This window comes from Solea senegalensis, linkage group LG2 (genome assembly GCF_019176455.1).
Source record: "Solea senegalensis isolate Sse05_10M linkage group LG2, IFAPA_SoseM_1, whole genome shotgun sequence".
Lineage (NCBI taxonomy): Eukaryota > Metazoa > Chordata > Actinopteri > Pleuronectiformes > Soleidae > Solea > Solea senegalensis.
The window spans coordinates 30,659,825-30,677,690 of NC_058022.1; the positions used below are offsets into that span (position 1 = coordinate 30,659,825).

Genomic DNA, 17,866 nt, shown 5'->3' on the forward strand with positions numbered 1-17,866 from the left:
AATTATCACGATAAGGAGGAATACGTAAATTGTATTTTGTGTTTGTTTGTGTACGTTGAGAAGAACGTTGATCCATTCACTCACGATAATGTTATCATTTGTTAAAAATTATTACATAACACAAAAAAGAGTTGGAAATATATATCCATTGTTGATTCAATAACATTCCAATTAGAAACCTTTTGTTAGATAAAAAAGAAGTTTACTGTCAATGGACAAGCAAAAAGTAGTTCGAGGGCGGAACTCTTTCATCGCTGTCGTTTTCCACCGGTTTTATAACCTTGATACACCAGTCACGCCACTGTATCGCTTTTTCCGATCGTCGCTTAAAAAATATAATTTTATCATGAATACGATTATAATAAACGCACAATAAATTTAGTTTTTTTTCCCCACAGATGTGTAGTTCTAGAAGGCAGCTACTAGTCTTTTTTTTACCACTGTGAAACAACCAAAGCTGTATATAATTTCTCTCTTCAAACGAAGATCCACGAATGATCTGTAGAGGGCAGCAACGTACCTTCGCCGCGTGTAGACTACCACCGGTACCACAGAAGAAGAAAAGGCGGAAGCTCCGTTTACATTCGTGCACGTTGCTGGACGGAGAGAAAACAAACCACTCACCGTAAATTAGACAACATTTTGAAACTAACAGAGATGGTTGGGAAGATTAAACATGTCCGTCAGAAGCTTCACCAGGAGGCAGTGAAGCCTGACACTGCGCCTCTTTGCTTCGTGTATCCCCCGATTTCCCCGAGCACTCACCGCGTTACTCCTCCACCTCCAGAAAACAACAAGGGAAGCAAACAGGTCTGTTTGGAAAAATCTTCACACATAAGTAACTCTGATTAATCTCCGACAACATGGACACAACCTTAAAACCTTTAGAAAAGCACGTGTGCATGCTGTTTTCAGCACAAGGTGAAACACTGCTGCTGTGAATTGTAGTTTTGGAACAAATAAACTCACGGTGATCCTGTTGTAACTACTGTCTTTCTCTATAATAAAAATAGTCATTAGGGCAACAGCAAATATTCTCGATTAAGCTGTCGATCATTTTCTTGATTAATCAATAAGTAGTTTGGTCCATTAAATGTCAGATTTCTTTGTTATACGAAGCAAACCAGAATAAATTCACATTTATTTATTGTGTTGCCACAAGCTAAAAATGCAGATTTCTCTCTATGGACTTTAGTGTGAGAGAGTTTCCAGTTGGTAAGGGCAACATGAGGTGGGAAAACATGGTCTTTGTGATCTGCAAGAGTAGACCTATGTATGTATATGTTTTTATTAAGTCATTCGTTTGATACTTGTACTCATCTATCTGCATGCTGGAACCTCACAGGCGTCAGCAGAGAGCTCCTTCCCCACTGGAATCTTTGCTGGCACTAAAATCACTCCAGAGGCTCTGGTTCAAACCTTGAAGTTTGAGGAAACTAAAGATGCACCAGTTACACCTGTTATTGCCAAGAAAGGTAAGTGATGTGTTGGTGAGTGTTCACCAGAGTAGTTCAAGTAGGTCTATCTAAGGTAGATTCAGCCTACATTATTTTAATACATAGCACAATGAGTTAATTGTCCCTGGTAGGGTTTTGACACTAAGTTTATTGCAGGTTATTACCTCAACTGCCAAACATGAACCCTCAATTCTAGTTATTAGGGACAGGTTACAGGTCAAACCAAGTATTTGATTGGTCTGCTCCATTTACTACTTGTTTGCTCATTATAAAACATGTATGTTTCATAGTTGTTTTAATGTAGTGATTATTGTAATTATTTCATTTTAGTGATTGATGTTGTAGGTCATTTTGTATATTTTGTTTATTAGGAAAACAGTTTTTTCCCCGACGTCAGGACAAATCTACTTAATTGTAGATACTCAAAAGTGTACGCAGTGAAGTGACAAATAATTAAAATCAAAATAATATTTAGCCAAATACATACATGCATCATACATATTGGAGCTTCATTTCTATCCTAAAAGTGTTGTCTGAACAACACGAGAAATAAATCCTCTGATAACTGTATGAGAAAAAAATATCCATACACTATTTTTAAAATTAACATTTCTGTCCAAATGGGATCACAAGTGAACTATGTTTTCTGCTTTGACCATGAAGTTTGATGTTATCCAACTTTTGTTTTCAACGCTCACTCAGTCGCACTTTTGTTTTCCGACCACTAGATGGTGTCAAAGACCATACTTGTCTCCATGTGACAGCAGCAGCATAATCAGACTACAGTAGAAGTAAAAAAAGATTTTAAAGATGATCGATGAATAAGAATGGAAATATTAGAATAAGATATTAAGGCCATACACTCCACCTATACATACAGGACGATTAAGGAATGAATAATTCAAATACAACCAGATAAACGAACACATGAACAGCACTTTATATGTCATGTAAGTGTAGGTGTGTGTAGTTTGGTGCAAAGTTATGAATGAAAACCACCGAGTAAACGTAAACGTAAGTGTTCAGTTTGTGCAAAGTACTGAAGGGGCAGTGGTGCAAGGGATTTGGATGTGACTTAGATCCGGGATTGAAATAATAGTTAGTGACACAACAGAGGGAGTCTGGTGTTTCCTCTGACAGACAGAGCAGATGCCGCGTCAGGCTGCTGCCTGGCACGGCGCCATCTTGATTAAGGCTGCAAAAACAGAGAGAACTGAGAGTAGAGACTGACAAAAAGTCACTCGACCATATTCTAGGAGCTTTCTGATTTGTTTATATCACCTCCGGTGTTGGGCATGGCGATGGGGTCTTCATTGATAAATTCACCTGTTCATGGGCACGTGGAAGTTTAGACAAAGAGGATGCGTTTGGCCCTTAACTATGTCGCATGCGTAAAAACAAAAGTAATCATGAAGTCCATTTAAGTTTATGCAATTTATTGAAAAAAAAAACTGAAACAAACTGTACAAAAAACCAAAGATATATAACGTGTATTAATAGTGTTAAGTGCCAGTCAACGGAAAATTGTGCATTACCACATCCCTGTGCCCAACGCCGATGGTGATAAATGAAACAAATCGGAAATATTAACTATACTGAGGTTTTGGCTCCTACAGTGATTGTTAATTTGAAATGTCATTAACTGTTCTTAGAGTTTTTGTAACCATGAGTGCCTAACTTAAAGGGATAATTCTGTATTTGTTTAACTCCCGTGCTCACACCTTCATTGGGCAACTGTGTTTTTAGGTGCACAGACACTTTGCAAGCAATCAGTTACTGTATGTAAATCCAAAAAGGGAAATGAAAATCTAAAACATTGCAATTTTTTGTTTCTCATCAACCTCAGTCCAAGACATTCTGCATTTCAATAAACAGACATTTATTAGAAGATCAATAAAGAATCTGGGATTAAATCTAGTTCTAATTCATTTGTAATATAAATGTCAATAGATATAGATTCCACACACACACACACACACACGCACATGAATGTCAACATGGAGTCAGTTGAGGACTTAACTGAATAGAGCTGGGTGGGTGTGGGGGTGTTGGCCTTCAGTCAGCCATAATCACAGCTATCACTTTCACCTGAAAGTGGGAAGACGATGCTTCCAGTGGGAAGGCACACACGCACACCCTCACCCCTCAGCCCTCGAGATAGATTACATTTCTCCACCTCCACCCACATCCATTGTCAGCAGCAGATTCCTATCTCTGCTTGTTCTCCTGCTGCAAACAGCAGCATAAACACTTGTGTAATTTAGCGCTGCAGTGGCAGATAAAGGCCCGCTGGATTCTCTGGAGACGACGAGCCTGTCTGAACAGCTCCCACTGACAATCCAGACATATGGGAAATATGTACACAACTGGCATGAGGAGGGTTAGTTACTGCTAAAATGTTGGAAATTTCAAATTTGGAAACTGAAAGTTTCATACATACAATTCAGCAAACCACCTTAAACAGATGATATGGTATAGAGTGTAATAGGGAAAGTCAAATATCCCCAAGAAAGGCAGAAAGATTTAAAAATGTCCAATAAAAGTGCAGATAAGAGGTACTGAATTGGTAGCAGTTACTCACTGCCCAGTATTAAAGTATCATTAAGTATCTGTAGAAGCTTTCACTGATTATTTTAAGTGTGGTTTAGGATGCGGTGAGCGCTGTCGTATTTTATGGATGGCATGATGCCACTTTTGTGTGTTCAATACGAGTATCTACAGATATTATTCCGATACAGTCATATTAGACCATTTATGAACTATGAAGCTGTTGATACATAATTCTCCAACTGTGTAACAAACATGATTTTTATTTACATTTTGATCAGATTGTGTCATATGTGTTTCTGTCCTCTTACTGTGTATGTGTGTGTGTGTGTGTTTCACAGGCCCAGAAGAGAAGAAACTCAAGTCAAAGAAAGAGAAGATGAAGGAGAGAAGAGAGAAATGGCTGAACAGTGAGTTCATACTAACACTTTCTGACTGTACTGAAAGAACAGAACAATTATCCCAATTATGGCCATGTGCTAAAATTCCATATCCACTCCCCGACTTCCTCTAAAACCATCTCTGTCCAGATAAAGCTCCACCATCATTTCCCCCAGTTGGGTGTTGTAAGTGTATCCTTCTGCTGAGCTAATCAATTCCTCAGTAACACAACACATATCCTCCTCTTCAGACGTATAATTAGGTGCTAATGGCCGAGAGATTCATCTCTGCTGAAACCCAACACTGGCTCCAGTGCTGACAACTTTCAGGAATTAGAAGAAATATAAGCTTCATTCCGATCATGGACTCAGGGTTGGGACAGAAGACGGAGACCAGTGGGGATTCTTCAAGTTCCATCCCACTACGACTGCAACTCAGTTATTTTCCACCCATTGTAAAATGTGTTAAACAATCCTCATCATTTTTTATCTTCAAAATAAATCCTCATAGCTCACATGATCAGTGCTCCAGTGTTTGATCCTGTGATGTAACTCGCCGTCTCGCCACGTGTCTCCTCAGAGATCAGCTCCATCAAACTGGCCCAGGAGCAGCAGGCGGCCGAGGCTCGCAGGAAGGCGACGCCGGTGGTCGGAGACCTGAGGCCGCTGGCCGATGCTCTGCCGGAGCTCTGTCAGCTCATCGGCTCGCCCGCCGCCACAGTGACCTCTGCGCGCCGCAGGAGCAGGAAAAACAAAGAGTGAGTGTGTCAACGAGACAGCCGATGTGTGATTATAACATTTATCTTTCATTTATCAACATTCTTTGTCGTGATTCATTTCAGCTGAACAATAGAAACCCTGGAGTTTTCAAACATCTGGAATCTATTATTTATTGCTTAGTTATTGGTCTATTTTGTGGGTTATTGCTGTTTACTGGTTTATTGTTGGTTTAATTGTCTGTGTGGTGTTTGTAGTGGCTGGGTGTGTGTGTATGGACTGGTGAGTAGATGTGTAACAGTCTTCTCTCTCTCTCTGTTTTCTGTCATCACTGTCTCGTCTCTTTGCCCTTCATTCTCTCTTCAGGCCGGTGAAAAGGCCCGAGCCGACAGATTTCAGTCAGATGAAAACATCGCAGAAACGCAAACTCCTGTAAGCAGCTCTCTCCTCTCTCTATCTCTATCTTTTGCTCCATGTTTCAGTCCATATTCTCGCTCAAATAAGCATTTTTTTCACAGTCGTGTGTCCTGCTGTTTTTTGCAGAGAAACCGAGTGCAGCCACTTCAGCACAATAGTCAAAACCTTCTCTGGCAAAACTAACCCTCTGGTTGACATCGGTGAGCAGCTGAAGAAGAGGATGAGGCAGGAGGAAGAGAACAATCCCAGTTAACAACAGCAGCAGCAGCAGCTGAACAAAGTGAGTCTCAAGCGCTTTCACAGACTTAAAGATCTCTGAATTCCTAAGGGAACGTGACTGTGTCAGAGAAACCCAACCCTGGTAAAAGAGGGAAGAACCTGACACCTGGTTCTCCCCGTCAGTCACGACTCAGCTGAAGAAAACATCCTGAAGGACAATGACAGCGCCCAGATAAAGATGTGCAACCGACTCTCACCAAATGTACCCTGAACAGCATTTTTTCTAGGCTGAGTTTGGTATTTATTGGTTGTAGAAGTAGAAAAAAACAATACAAAAATAAGCTCATTAAATCTGTATTTTCCATAATGTTCTATGAGATGAAGATACGTTATTTTCAGCCGTGATCGTAGGAGTCAACTAATCCTTCAAGTTTCTATAACACAGTTTTCACACATCTATTTTCAGTGTCTCATTGTTCTTATCAGCTCCAGCACAAGTAACCCGCTGGCAATCATGACGGCAACTGTGCTAAACCATGGACAAACAGTATCAGTGAGCACATCAACACAGTCTGCACTGAGATCGAGTTTTAAAAAAGCAAAGGATTTTTACCACAGCATCTTCACTGGTTTTGTTTTCATGTAATTAAATGTTTGTATGGAAATTTTCTGCTACATGAAAATAAAATCAACTGAACACACATTTTTCCTCCTTGTTTCAGTGTATTTTTTCCCCTGCATCACAGTGAAAATATTAGGGAATCAGAATTTAAATTCCTCCACACACAATCTGTGAAGCTGTAGTTTGTCACTTTTAAATATAATGTATATAAATGTATGCTTAATTCAAACCATTGTTTCTCAGTGTAGCGTTTTGTGTTTTTTCCTGTGGCGTAATTTCAGATGATGCTGAAGAGCACACAGTGCCAGAAAACACCGAGATGTGCCCATGAAACGTTTCTGAAGCTGATTCTACAGCTCAAAATAAAGGAATTTGGCTTAACAGCACTCCCTTAAACAGGTGCCTGACGACAGGCCTCCATGTGCCAAACCTCCTAGGCTTCACACAGCAGCACAATGGCTGAAAACACCAAGAATCTCCCACAAAAGGTCAATCGATTAAAGTAAACCTAAGAATTCACAGTTGTTTTTAAATCAAATTTATATTCCTATGGTCGTCATCATCCAATGCTCACAATGCATGCTCTGCCAACAGCACTCCCCTAAACAAGTGCCTGCATGTGCCACTCTGCCTGTGTCTGCACCTCCCGACTCAGAGTTTCCTGGATGCAGTCTGGACAAGTGACGCTTCTGTGAAAGTTAGTGAAACAAACTATTTTTTACTGAAATACTGAAGGAAAAAAACCCTCAGAAGACCACAGTGGGTGATGGAGGTTCCACAGTAGAGCTTTACTTTCTCTGTCTGAGCTATGTTACTATGGTATGGTAGGTAACTATGAATTATTGCTGTGAAATGCTCATCTACATGTTAAGGTCTAAATGTGAGCGACGTGATCCTCACATCCTCGTTCTGTTCTATGATTAGACTGGAGGTAAGAAAAACATAATCAATAGACGGTTCAGAGAGACTGCAGCCCATTAGGACTCATTAATAATGGATACTGTGTAAAGAGCACAGTGTCAAATTAAAAGTAATCAGAGCTCATTCCAGACCAGTATACAATGTATGAACCATGAGCTTCGTTCTTTAGATAATTCACCTGCACTGTTTTATTTCAGGTCTTTTATTTTTAAAAAGACAGCGCTGACAAATGGAATCTGTCAGCGTGGAGAGACTTCATTGACCTGATGTCCTTTAAAATCATTTAGTTTACAAAAAGCACTGTTACTTACCCTAAATAGTGTATGTTTTCTGTTAACATGAAATGTTTGATTGATTAATTAATTAATTGATTGACTGACTGATTTATTAGTTAATTATTACATAGTTGTCAAATTTTACATGACATACAGTGGAAGAATGAAACCCATTCAGTTGAAACAGCAGAACTATTTAAATTTAAAAATCTTTCATGTATTACAAATTGGTTTTGGAATCAAGGCTTTTATCAGGTGATTGGTCACAGGTGCTCCCAATCAGCAATCACAGCAACCTGCACACACACAGACAAATGTACATATATACATATATGTGTATATATATATACACATATACATACATATATATTTGTATTTGTATATACAAAATAATACAAATGTGTATTATTTGGGCCCTGGCTGATTATATTTAATTCCATTGTAAGTCGCTTTGGATAAAAGCGTCTGCTAAATGTAATGTAATTTTGTACTCGCGATTGTCTCACATGGTTAACTTCCTGTTTTATTTTGTAGCCACATGATGTACTTCCCGTTTTGTTTGTATACACGCCGGTGCTTCCTGTTTTTGCTATTTTCGTCCAATCACCGTCACCTGTGTCTTAACCTCTGCGCCCTGGACATTTTATCACGATATTTTCACCTTCTTTCAATTATTTCCCTCGAGTTTCTCCAGTTTTTTATCAACCTTTGTAAGTTTTTAAGTCTTTTTTTTGCTGTTTTTGGTTACTTGTGTTTTGTGGACTGCACAAACTATGCGTTAAATTGGTCGCATCTTGACAAAAAGAAGCGCAGCTAATGTGGAAAAAAAATAAGTAAAACAGAAATATAAAGTCTTGAAAGTCAAACAAAAATAGACATTAAAAGTAAAGTAAAGTAAAACTCAGTTCAATCGAAAAACACAATTGTTTTAGTCTATTTCATGTGATTTATATATGGGTTGCAACTTGGAATGTTTATTTTTGTATCAAATTGACAAATAACGTTGGGCACTATATTCTAAATGTACCCAAAATCCAAGCCCCTCCCAGTAAAAGTACAGGTATATTACAGTGGTATAGTTGTACAAACTGAAAATTAACTTATAGTTCAATGGATTTGAGAATGTGTTGAGAAATTGTGTACAAGATAAAGGTCAACAATGTCTGAATTGTAAGCTAAAGTAGGTGATATATTACTTTGTATATTTAATGTGTTTATCGTTAAATTATTACACACAATGAATGTTTTTGACAAATTTAGAATATATAATACATTTTTATATTTAAATATTGTACGTACAGTTTTATACAATGTCTGGAGTCTGTACATTAGGAGACTCCACCACAGATGCAGAGATTTTGTCTCTGGGGTGACGGTGGTTTTGTGTGGTGGTGTTGGTGCGTAATGTGCTGCTGCTGCTGCTGCTGCTGGTGTCTCATTTTCTCCTCCTGTTCAACAGGAAGTGCAGCTTTGAGGGCAGAGAGGAAAATTAACAGACTGACGTGTTTGCTTCCTTCTTCACTCCTCAGAGGAACACGTCTTGGTCCTGGTTCTGCAGAGATTCCAGGCTCCAGAGTGCACCGTGCATTGGCTTCACCAGATATCCACAACATCTTGATCACAGTAAGTGGAACTTTTATCATTTCATATATTTGTGGAAGAGTCAAGAGGACAATGTGAGACAGAAGTGGAAATGATTGTTTTGGATGAGGACTGGACCGAAGCATGTAAACAAATCTTTTAAACAACAAAATCTAAACAATAAAGAGAGATTTCATGGGGAAAAAAATTAACGAGCTTCTCTAGAACTCCAAAAATCAAATTTAAATTCAATACTTTAGGTAATGCTAACAACAAGAGGCAAACCAAGTACATGTACACATTCTATTGTTACTTGAAGTTCGAAATCTTTAGGAGGAAAGCAGGAAAAGGGAAAAGAAATTGGAACCATTTTCCATTTAAATAATCACTACCAACAAACAACAACATACTTTTAGGTATCAGTAGAAGAAGAGAAGAAAACAAGTCGATATCTTTATTTAATAATGTGTGTGTATACACCTGCATGCAAACAAATAAGAAAGAATGATTGGATGATAACCCAGCATCCAGTAAAGAAGAAATGGAAATAATTCCTTAAAACTGGAATAATAGACATACATTTGCAATGTGAAAAACTGCAGTAAAGTAGTAAATAATGCAAATAATTTAGAGAAAGTCAGAGCTCACAGCTCATGAGACGCAGGTTATCATATATATTCAGTGTGCTTTCCTGAAAAAAAAGAAATCTTATTAGCAACTCACAAAAGAAAATATTTAAAGACTGATCTAGAAAACCAACTTCAGAGCTTAGCAACAGTGGTGGAACATTTAAATGTTTTTGTTTTTTTTAAAATAGTCATAAGGAGATTTTGCAGTGTGCAACTCAGTGTTTAAACATGAAAAGTGCACAGTAAAATTTTAGTGGGAGAAGTTTTTACAGTGAGGGCAAATTTAAAATCCATTATGGAGATGGCTCCAGCGATGGGTAATAAAATGGCTGCAGGGAATTTGATAAACACAAGGGTGATCAACACAATGACAAACGTGAAATGTATAAACCCAGCATGCTTTGATGCTGTGTCTTTGTCAAAACTGTCCCTTACAAATGAAAGAAAAAATCAAATTAATTTGAGCTATCACAGTGTGTTATGTAAACACAGAGAGGTCTGTTATTTTCTCCTCAATATTATTTGGAATTACAATAACACTTCAATTAATTTTCTCTTAAACGTACAATCCAGACAGTTGTTTTCTCTACGTAATAGACATTTTAGTTCAGTGCTTGATAAAATATCACATATCAGAGACAAGGTCATAGTTAATTGTCATTGTATATCTGTCCTTTATTTTTTTTTGTTCCATTTATATGTACATAATGTATTTGTAGATAGATTAATAAGAACAACACAAATATGGATTTAAAAAGTTTGGCCTGAACAACTTTCTCGAAGAAATACTCACTGTAATCTGTGTCCCACTGTGCAGTTGATTCTTTATTATTGTTAAAGAAACATACAACCACACATTTTTGAATTAGATATGTCTATGGTGTAATCCTTACATAAAAATAGACATTTATTTAGCACACGGTTGACTGTTCTTGACCATATATTCTTTTAATGAAGAGAACAGATACAGTGGGAGTGCGACAGACGGTTAAGACAAAAAAGAGGGAGCTACGATACCATATGATAGACTTAATAGAATGAGGAAAAGAGAGAATGAAGGGAGCAAAGGTGAATACCAAGTGAGCTTCACACAGAAATGGAGTTAACACAGTGTTCTTTACACTTAATCTGTGTGTACGTTTGTTTGCACGTGGGCTTGTGTGTCCGCTGCGTCCATCAAGACAGACATTTTCCCCGAGTGTAAGAGACAGCCAATCGAACGACCTCTGCACCGGTGTAACTCTACAGCCCTCTGGGGTCTCGTTCGGTTGAGTGGCTGCTCAGATAAAATCTCCAAACACTAAGAAAAACACCGTAAAAGCTCAAGAGTGCGGCGCGCTTATTCTGAAGGATCATTACGACTAGAAAAGTCAAGATTTATTTCATTTTTTTAGTTAGTTTTTGAAGTGTGGTTGCAGTGACACTTTGTCCTGAGCTTACTGTGCTGAAACAGACGGTGTCTAGAGTGAATGTTAGAAAAACAGCTTCTGTATGTAGTCGTCATAACTTAAAGTCTGATTTGATTGAAAAATGCAGACAGATTTGTTAGATCTGACTTTGTCTTTCTGTGTTTACTACATATCAATTAGGAATCCTATCGCCTCAAATTCAACAGAGGTGGGAGCAGAAATCACAAGTATAGTATAGTACAGTATAGTTATGGTATGTGTGTTTGCTTTTGTTTTCTTCTTCAAACACTGCAGTCCTTTCATGCCTCTTACTCAGGAAAAACTGTTTCTTTCTTTAGTTGTGCTAAAGATGGGAACCAGGCAGCTATTTTAGTTCTCTTCACTTTGTCAGTATTCAGTTAGGACATGAAGTGGGAGATTTTTACTCTGAAAACTTAGTATTTTTTACCCACTCTCAACATGTTGTACTGTAGCTGCTTGTCTTTAGTCTGAAGTGCTTCAATAAAAAATGTATAATTTTTTGTTATTTTCAGAATCCTTTCAAGGATTGCGGTCTTTCTAACTCTGACCTCTGAAAAGAGGAACCTGTTGTTTGGATTAGTTGTGGTTTGGCATTCTTGTTATGGCTTGTGCAGATTCATCCATGATAGCTGTATTCACTCAGAACTGGAAGCACGTTCTTTTCCTTATGAATAAAAATGTGCTGCTTTTATTTTTTTGCATTGGTTTTGTAAACATGGCCCCAAAACAGAGTCAAGTTTTAAAATAATTAATAAATGTAGTGTTTATTTTGTTGTTAAAACCCATGAAATACTCTTGTGAGGAACTACTGAATTAACACTGTTGGTTAATTGTGCTTGTTGTTACATATAGGTGATAGTTTTTTATTAAATTAAATGTTCTTATAATGCATTGTACAATTTCATCAACAATGGCCTTATTCACCCAGAACTGGAAGTACATTCAAATGCAAAAAAAAAACTCATAGTAATGAATTAATAGCTATCCAGTCCGCTTAGGGGACAAAAGTCTCCAAATTTTACATTTCACTGTCGGTTACTCTCTCCCTCTCTTTCTGGACACTGCAGGTTCATGCAGCTCTGATGTTCAGGGAAACTGGAAAATGGACAGTCTCTTCTCCACAGTTCCACACGCTGCCACTGCTCAACCCGTCAATGGGAGAACTGGGGCCGGGAGGAAACGTTCCTCAGCTGAGGGCAGTAACGGGCACACGTCCTGTTACAGGCCCAGGAAGCGTAAGCGGCCTGTTCCACCTAAGAGCGCCCTCGTGCAGCTGAATGAGATCAAACCAGGACTGCAGTACAAACTGCTCTCTCAAACCGGGCCGGTCCACACTCCTGTCTTTGTCATGACCGTGGAGGTCAACGGGAAGCTGTTTGAAGGGTCGGGACCGACCAAAAAAAAGGCCAAGCTGAATGCAGCAGAGAAAGCCCTGCACTCATTAGCCCAGTTCTCTTCCGTATCTGAAGGCCCCAGGACCCTGAGCAGGACTCTATCTGTTCATACAGACTTCACCTTGGACCAAACTGACTTTCCAGACTTGTTCTTTAATGCTTTTGAGAAATATCCCCCTGTAAAAGACACCTTTTACCTCTCTACCAACAATATCTGTACCTTCAGCTCAGTGGGATTTAAGTACTCGTTTCATTCCCCTGTCCAAAAACATCCCTCCACCTCTACAAGTGGCAAGAACCCTGTGATGATCCTGAACGAGCTGCAGCCGGGTCTCAAGTATGACTTTGTGTCCGAGAGTGGGGAAAGTCACTCAAAGAACTTTGTGGTGTCAGTGACAGTGAACGCTCAGAGTTTCCAGGGTTCGGGGCGGAATAAGAGGCTGGCCAAGGCTCGGGCTGCCCAAGCTGCTCTGTCTGCTCTGTTCAACATGCAGCTGGATCAGGTTCCGTCACGGAGACCAGTAACGGGAGAGGGACTGCAGCTCCACCTGCCACAGGTAAGAGTTGAGGGTGCTTAGGTTGGAGATCCTGGAAAAACAGTTAGATAAGGATACATTTTGACAACATCAAAAAATGTCGTAAATTGAGTAAGAAGTAGAAATTCCCTTTATCACGTCATTCTACTTTTGGTCACACATTAATTTTAAAGTCTCTCCCCCACAGGTCCTGGCAGACACCATCTCTCGTCTGATCACTGACGAGTTCAGCAAACTGACGGATCATTTCACATCTCCACACGCTCAGCGGAAAGTCTTGGCAGGTGTCGTAATGACGGCAGGTATTGTTTTGTTCCCACTCGAGAGTTGAGCTAAAATAAATAAATCTAGTACTCAGGCAGGTGTAACTTTAGATCTTCATATTTTGTCATCCAGGCACAGATTTAAAGAAGGCTCAGGTCATATGTGTGTCCACGGGAACTAAGTGTATTAACGGTGAATACATGAGTGACAGAGGTTTGGCCCTGAATGACTGCCATGCTGAGGTTGTTGCACGAAGGTCCCTCATCAGATTCCTGTACTCGCAGCTGGAGCTCTTCCTCAGGTGAGTCACCGTGCAAAGACGCACACTTTCAGGGCTGTTTTTAAAATGTTTTTCAGATGTTTTTTTACCCCACAATTTCTGTCTCCAGTAACAACAAAGAGGAGCACCAGAAATCCATCTTCATCAGATGTGACAACGACCGTGGTTTCAGACTGAAGGAGAACATCCAGTTCCACCTGTACATCAGCACGTCGCCCTGTGGAGACGCCCGCATCTTCTCTCCTCACGACGCCGCCATGGACGGTGAGTTCCCGAAGAGAAGTCGTTATCAACGCGCACAATCAAAAACATCATAGTCTGTGCTGCTCCTACACCAAACAAGGTCCACTCTTCTTTTTACTGCACCAGATAAAGGAGAACAGCAGCCAGGCAGAAAGACTCGTGGGCAACTCCGGACTAAAATCCAGTCCGGTGAAGGAACCGTTCTGGTTCGCCACTCCAGTGACATCAGTCAAACGTGGGACGGAGTTCATCAGGGCGAGAGGCTGCTCACCATGTCCTGCAGTGACAAGATCACCAGGTGTGTGTTTGATTCACATCATCATATTGAGTCCAAGGTTATTATAGTTAACAAAACCTCATGAAATAATAAAAACAAAAACTATGTGTTTGGTTCATCTCAGTCTTTTATTGAGTTTATTGTTGAGATTGAGCTCCTGGCTGAGAATGATTTATTATTTATGTTCATGCACGTCTTTAGTCCGAACCAAACATTTTGCACTTCAGGCCAATTGATCATCTGTTCTAATATATTTTTAAGATTGCATCTTTTGTTGAGTTCACACAATACTAATTATGACATTTTTGCATCTTGCATACCCCATATTTTAAAAACTAAAACTAATGAATACTAATAAAAACTAGCAAACATTAAAACCAAATAGAAACTAAAACTAATGAAAAATACCAAACTAGTATAACCTTGATTGAGATATAAACTGCAGTTCCAGATAAGGTTTGACATACATTAAAATTATATGAACTCATTATGAGTCAAGTGCAAGTATTAAGTTAACAAGATGGGGTCGATAATGAAGTTTTTATTGCTTGTTGTTATTTAGAAGATTAAGATTTGAGATAATTATATAATTATTTTTATCATTTTTTTCAATTCAGTGCAGTATAGTATGACAATTACTGACGAAGAATGACTGAATAAGTGTTAAGCAGCTCATTTCCAGGGAGAGTTAATGCAGTGGTTCGGGTGGTATCTGTGGCTCTGGTGTTGTTGGATGGTGGTTTTAAATCAGATAACAAGGAAAGGCATAATGGACTGCTGCAATCCCAATAGATCAGATATTTTGTTGTTTTCCCAGAAGCGATGAATTAGAGGGCGGAGCCACTTGGCATGATAATAATTGTCTGGTGACTCCCATTTTGTTTATCTTGTGTTGGGTGAGATTACTTCTATGGATTTACCTTGTTACCTGTAAATTTGTTTTTTTTGTCACGGTGAAAGTCTCTTTTTTTGACAAATTTGTGTCCAGATTTTGGAGTATAATTAATCTTTTGTTAAATATAGGTGGGTACAAATTGTTATTTGTGATTGAGATTTTCAAATGCTATGGCAACAAAGTTAAGAGGTGTGTTGTTAAGGGTAAAAATCCAGGCGATGCTTGATAGGAGCGTGTCTTGTGGGGTTTAATGTGGATTTGGTGATTCTCACTATGTCGTTAGAGCCGTTGACAGGATGGGATTTTGAACTGATTTTCTATAAAGGAGAGAGTATAGTATTTGTTGATTATTATTCCACAGTGTTTTGTTATGGAGTCCAGTGATTGAATCTATTTGGGAGTAGCTTCAGATCATTCAGACTGATGTTATTCTGTCTATAATAGAAAGTGGGAGATTCATCCAGCAGTTTAGGTTGTCCTCTATGGTTTCAGATGTTTTGTGTAGTTTAATACTCTGACACCATGGCAGCATAATTAATCATCTGCCCTTGTCTCTTTCCTTCTAGAATGTATGTATGTAATAAAGTGTGTTCCCTTTTCAGGTGGAACGTGCTCGGTCTCCAAGGTTCTCTGCTGAATTACTTCGTTGAGTCCATTTACTTCTCCAGCATTATCCTGGGCAGCCTGTACCACGCTGACCACCTCTGCAGAGCCGTGTACCAGAGGATCTGTCCAATCCAGGACCTGCCACAGACCTTCCGCTTAAACAGACCTCTGCTCAGTGGTGAGAGGAAACACACTTGTCTTTATAGGAATATTATCACACACATTACAAAGGCATGAACATCTCCAATTCAGTGACTGCCCTCTGTTGGTTTGTGAAGGTATTAACATCAGTAGAAGTATTCGGTGTTCTGATAATCGTTTGATACATATATCAGAATAAGTAGTTTATCCCTTGTGTTCTGCGGGTGGGCTTAGGAACATGTATTTTATTGTCTTTGTGGTGTCCACATTATAAATATTGCTAAAGGGACAGCTTATTTGGCATTCTCAGAAAATGATGGTAGAAACTAGTGAAACATCAGTCTGTTCTCCTCAGGAATCAGTAACGTCGAGGCTCGTCAGCCAGGAAAAGCACCACATTTCAGTGTGAACTGGACGGTCGGGGATCAAGGGCCGGAGGTGATCAATGCTACCACAGGAAGAGACGATCTGGGTCGACCCTCTAGACTCTGTAAACACGCCCTCTACAGGCGCTGGATGAACCTGCACTGCAAGGTAGGACTCCAATGCTGTTCAAATTTGGAGAGGGAAAGAAACTCACAGAGCTGAGTTGTTGCTCATCCACTGTTAAAATTTAAAGTCAATGTAATTAAAACACCACTGGTGTACAATGCAGGTGATATAAATGTAATGTCCAGACCAGGATATTGCTATTTTGTGTAGTTATATTGTCCAACACAAACTTTCTTTACCAGTTATTCTACATAAATCACTTATGAGATGCCTTCATTATGCCCAAACCAGTCATATTTTAATGACAAAAACTCATATGCTAAACAAAAGTGATAATTAAAAGTATCTCCTTTAGTGAGCATTTAACCCTTCTGTGACTAGCCAGTGACGGGATTTGGCATGCGTACCTCTCATGGCTGTAACTCCTAGACCGGCAATCTGTCCAGGGTGTGACCCTGCCTTTCACAAACCGGTTGGATGGATAGCGGAAAGCAGAGAAATAGAGCTTTGTGCCCATATACTTGTCATTATGGTAGCCTTCAGGACTTCTGCAGAACAACCAGACAAGATTATCCAACGCGTCACACGTTTGTGACGTCAGATTCTCGGTTGAATACCTGCCAGATATTGAAAGTGAGAGTTATCTTGGAAAAAGGGGCACAACTCATTGAACATTTTTTAACAATTCTACAGACACAAAATCAAAATATATCCAGGTGGGTGGCCTAAATATCATGATGGTCATTGGACGTTTAATATTTGAATTATTAATACAAACACACTGTAACATTTCTCCCTTCTGCTTCAGCTGTCCTCCACTCTACGGATCCGAATATCGACGTCCAGCAGCTACTATGAGGCCAAGAAGGCAGCGCTGGATTATCACCTCGCTAAAGAGACTCTCTTCAGAACCTTCCAGAAAGTTGGACTGGGTGTGTGGATGAAGAAACCAGTAGAGCAGGATCAGTTTTCATTGTCCACTCCATCAACTGAACTTGTTTCTGTACCTGTGACACCAACTGCACGCCTGACAGAGGGATCCCTCCTCTGTGGCTCTTCCTGAGGTTTCTCCCATTTTTTCTCCACACAATGTCAGACTCTCACATAAATACAGAGGGTGTCACTTTCTGTATAGACTGTAAAGCCCTTTGAGGAAAATACAATACAATTGTATTTGTGATGTTAGGCTGTGTGAATAAAATTGACTTGACTTAAGTCATGTTGGATATAGTTGTATTTAAAGTAGGGCTGCAGTTAATGATAATTTTCATATTTCTCACTTAAGAAAATCTTGCAAATGCTTTGAACAAAAATTTAAATTAGTCAGTTGTAGTGATTGTTGTCCGTTTTCTCCATACATCGACAGCTATTTTTCCTCATTTTTGTAAATAAATAATTGTTTGTGTCCTCTCCCTATTTTTGTTGCAGCCTAAAAATACAGTACGTCCAACCTTACTGAGTATGTGGTCCAAAATCAGTCAAAAAAGTCATAGGTTAGTATGTCGTCCAAAATCACTCAAAAAGGTCATAGTATAGTATGTGG

At 39.2% G+C, this 17,866-nt stretch overlaps 2 protein-coding genes across 2 annotated transcripts; both read left to right on the top strand.

Moving 5' to 3' along the window:
• Window positions 1–60: 60 nt before the first annotated feature.
• slx9 (SLX9 ribosome biogenesis factor) lies at window positions 61–6,440 on the top strand. The gene is made up of 6 exons (XM_044050076.1): window positions 61–810; window positions 1,346–1,475; window positions 4,346–4,414; window positions 4,965–5,142; window positions 5,468–5,533; window positions 5,645–6,440. The coding sequence occupies exons 1-6, from the start codon at window positions 658–660 to the stop codon at window positions 5,769–5,771; spliced, it is 723 nt and encodes a 240-aa protein (XP_043906011.1). The 5' UTR covers window positions 61–657; the 3' UTR covers window positions 5,772–6,440.
• A 2,588-nt stretch (window positions 6,441–9,028) lies between these two features.
• LOC122760765 (double-stranded RNA-specific editase 1-like) lies at window positions 9,029–17,571 on the top strand. Its single transcript, XM_044015950.1, has 10 exons — window positions 9,029–9,178; window positions 11,355–11,401; window positions 12,263–13,146; window positions 13,313–13,427; window positions 13,522–13,690; window positions 13,779–13,933; window positions 14,039–14,210; window positions 15,687–15,868; window positions 16,187–16,365; window positions 17,132–17,571. The coding sequence occupies exons 3-10, from the start codon at window positions 12,298–12,300 to the stop codon at window positions 17,384–17,386; spliced, it is 2,076 nt and encodes a 691-aa protein (XP_043871885.1). The 5' UTR covers window positions 9,029–9,178; window positions 11,355–11,401; window positions 12,263–12,297; the 3' UTR covers window positions 17,387–17,571.
• Window positions 17,572–17,866: the final 295 nt, after the last annotated feature.

Excerpts from the sequence above, each read along its gene's own strand:
- slx9 (XM_044050076.1), top strand. The coding sequence starts at position 658 with ATGGTTGGGAAGATTAAACATGTCCGTCAGAAGCTTCACCAGGAGGCA. Across the intron at positions 1,476-4,345 it reads ACCTGTTATTGCCAAGAAAG|GCCCAGAAGAGAAGAAACTC; the intron begins GTAAGTGATGTG and ends TGTGTTTCACAG. Across the intron at positions 5,534-5,644 it reads TCGCAGAAACGCAAACTCCT|AGAAACCGAGTGCAGCCACT; the intron begins GTAAGCAGCTCT and ends TGTTTTTTGCAG.
- LOC122760765 (XM_044015950.1), top strand. The coding sequence starts at position 12,298 with ATGGACAGTCTCTTCTCCACAGTTCCACACGCTGCCACTGCTCAACCC. Across the intron at positions 13,428-13,521 it reads AGGTGTCGTAATGACGGCAG|GCACAGATTTAAAGAAGGCT; the intron begins GTATTGTTTTGT and ends TTTGTCATCCAG. Across the intron at positions 13,691-13,778 it reads CAGCTGGAGCTCTTCCTCAG|TAACAACAAAGAGGAGCACC; the intron begins GTGAGTCACCGT and ends TTCTGTCTCCAG.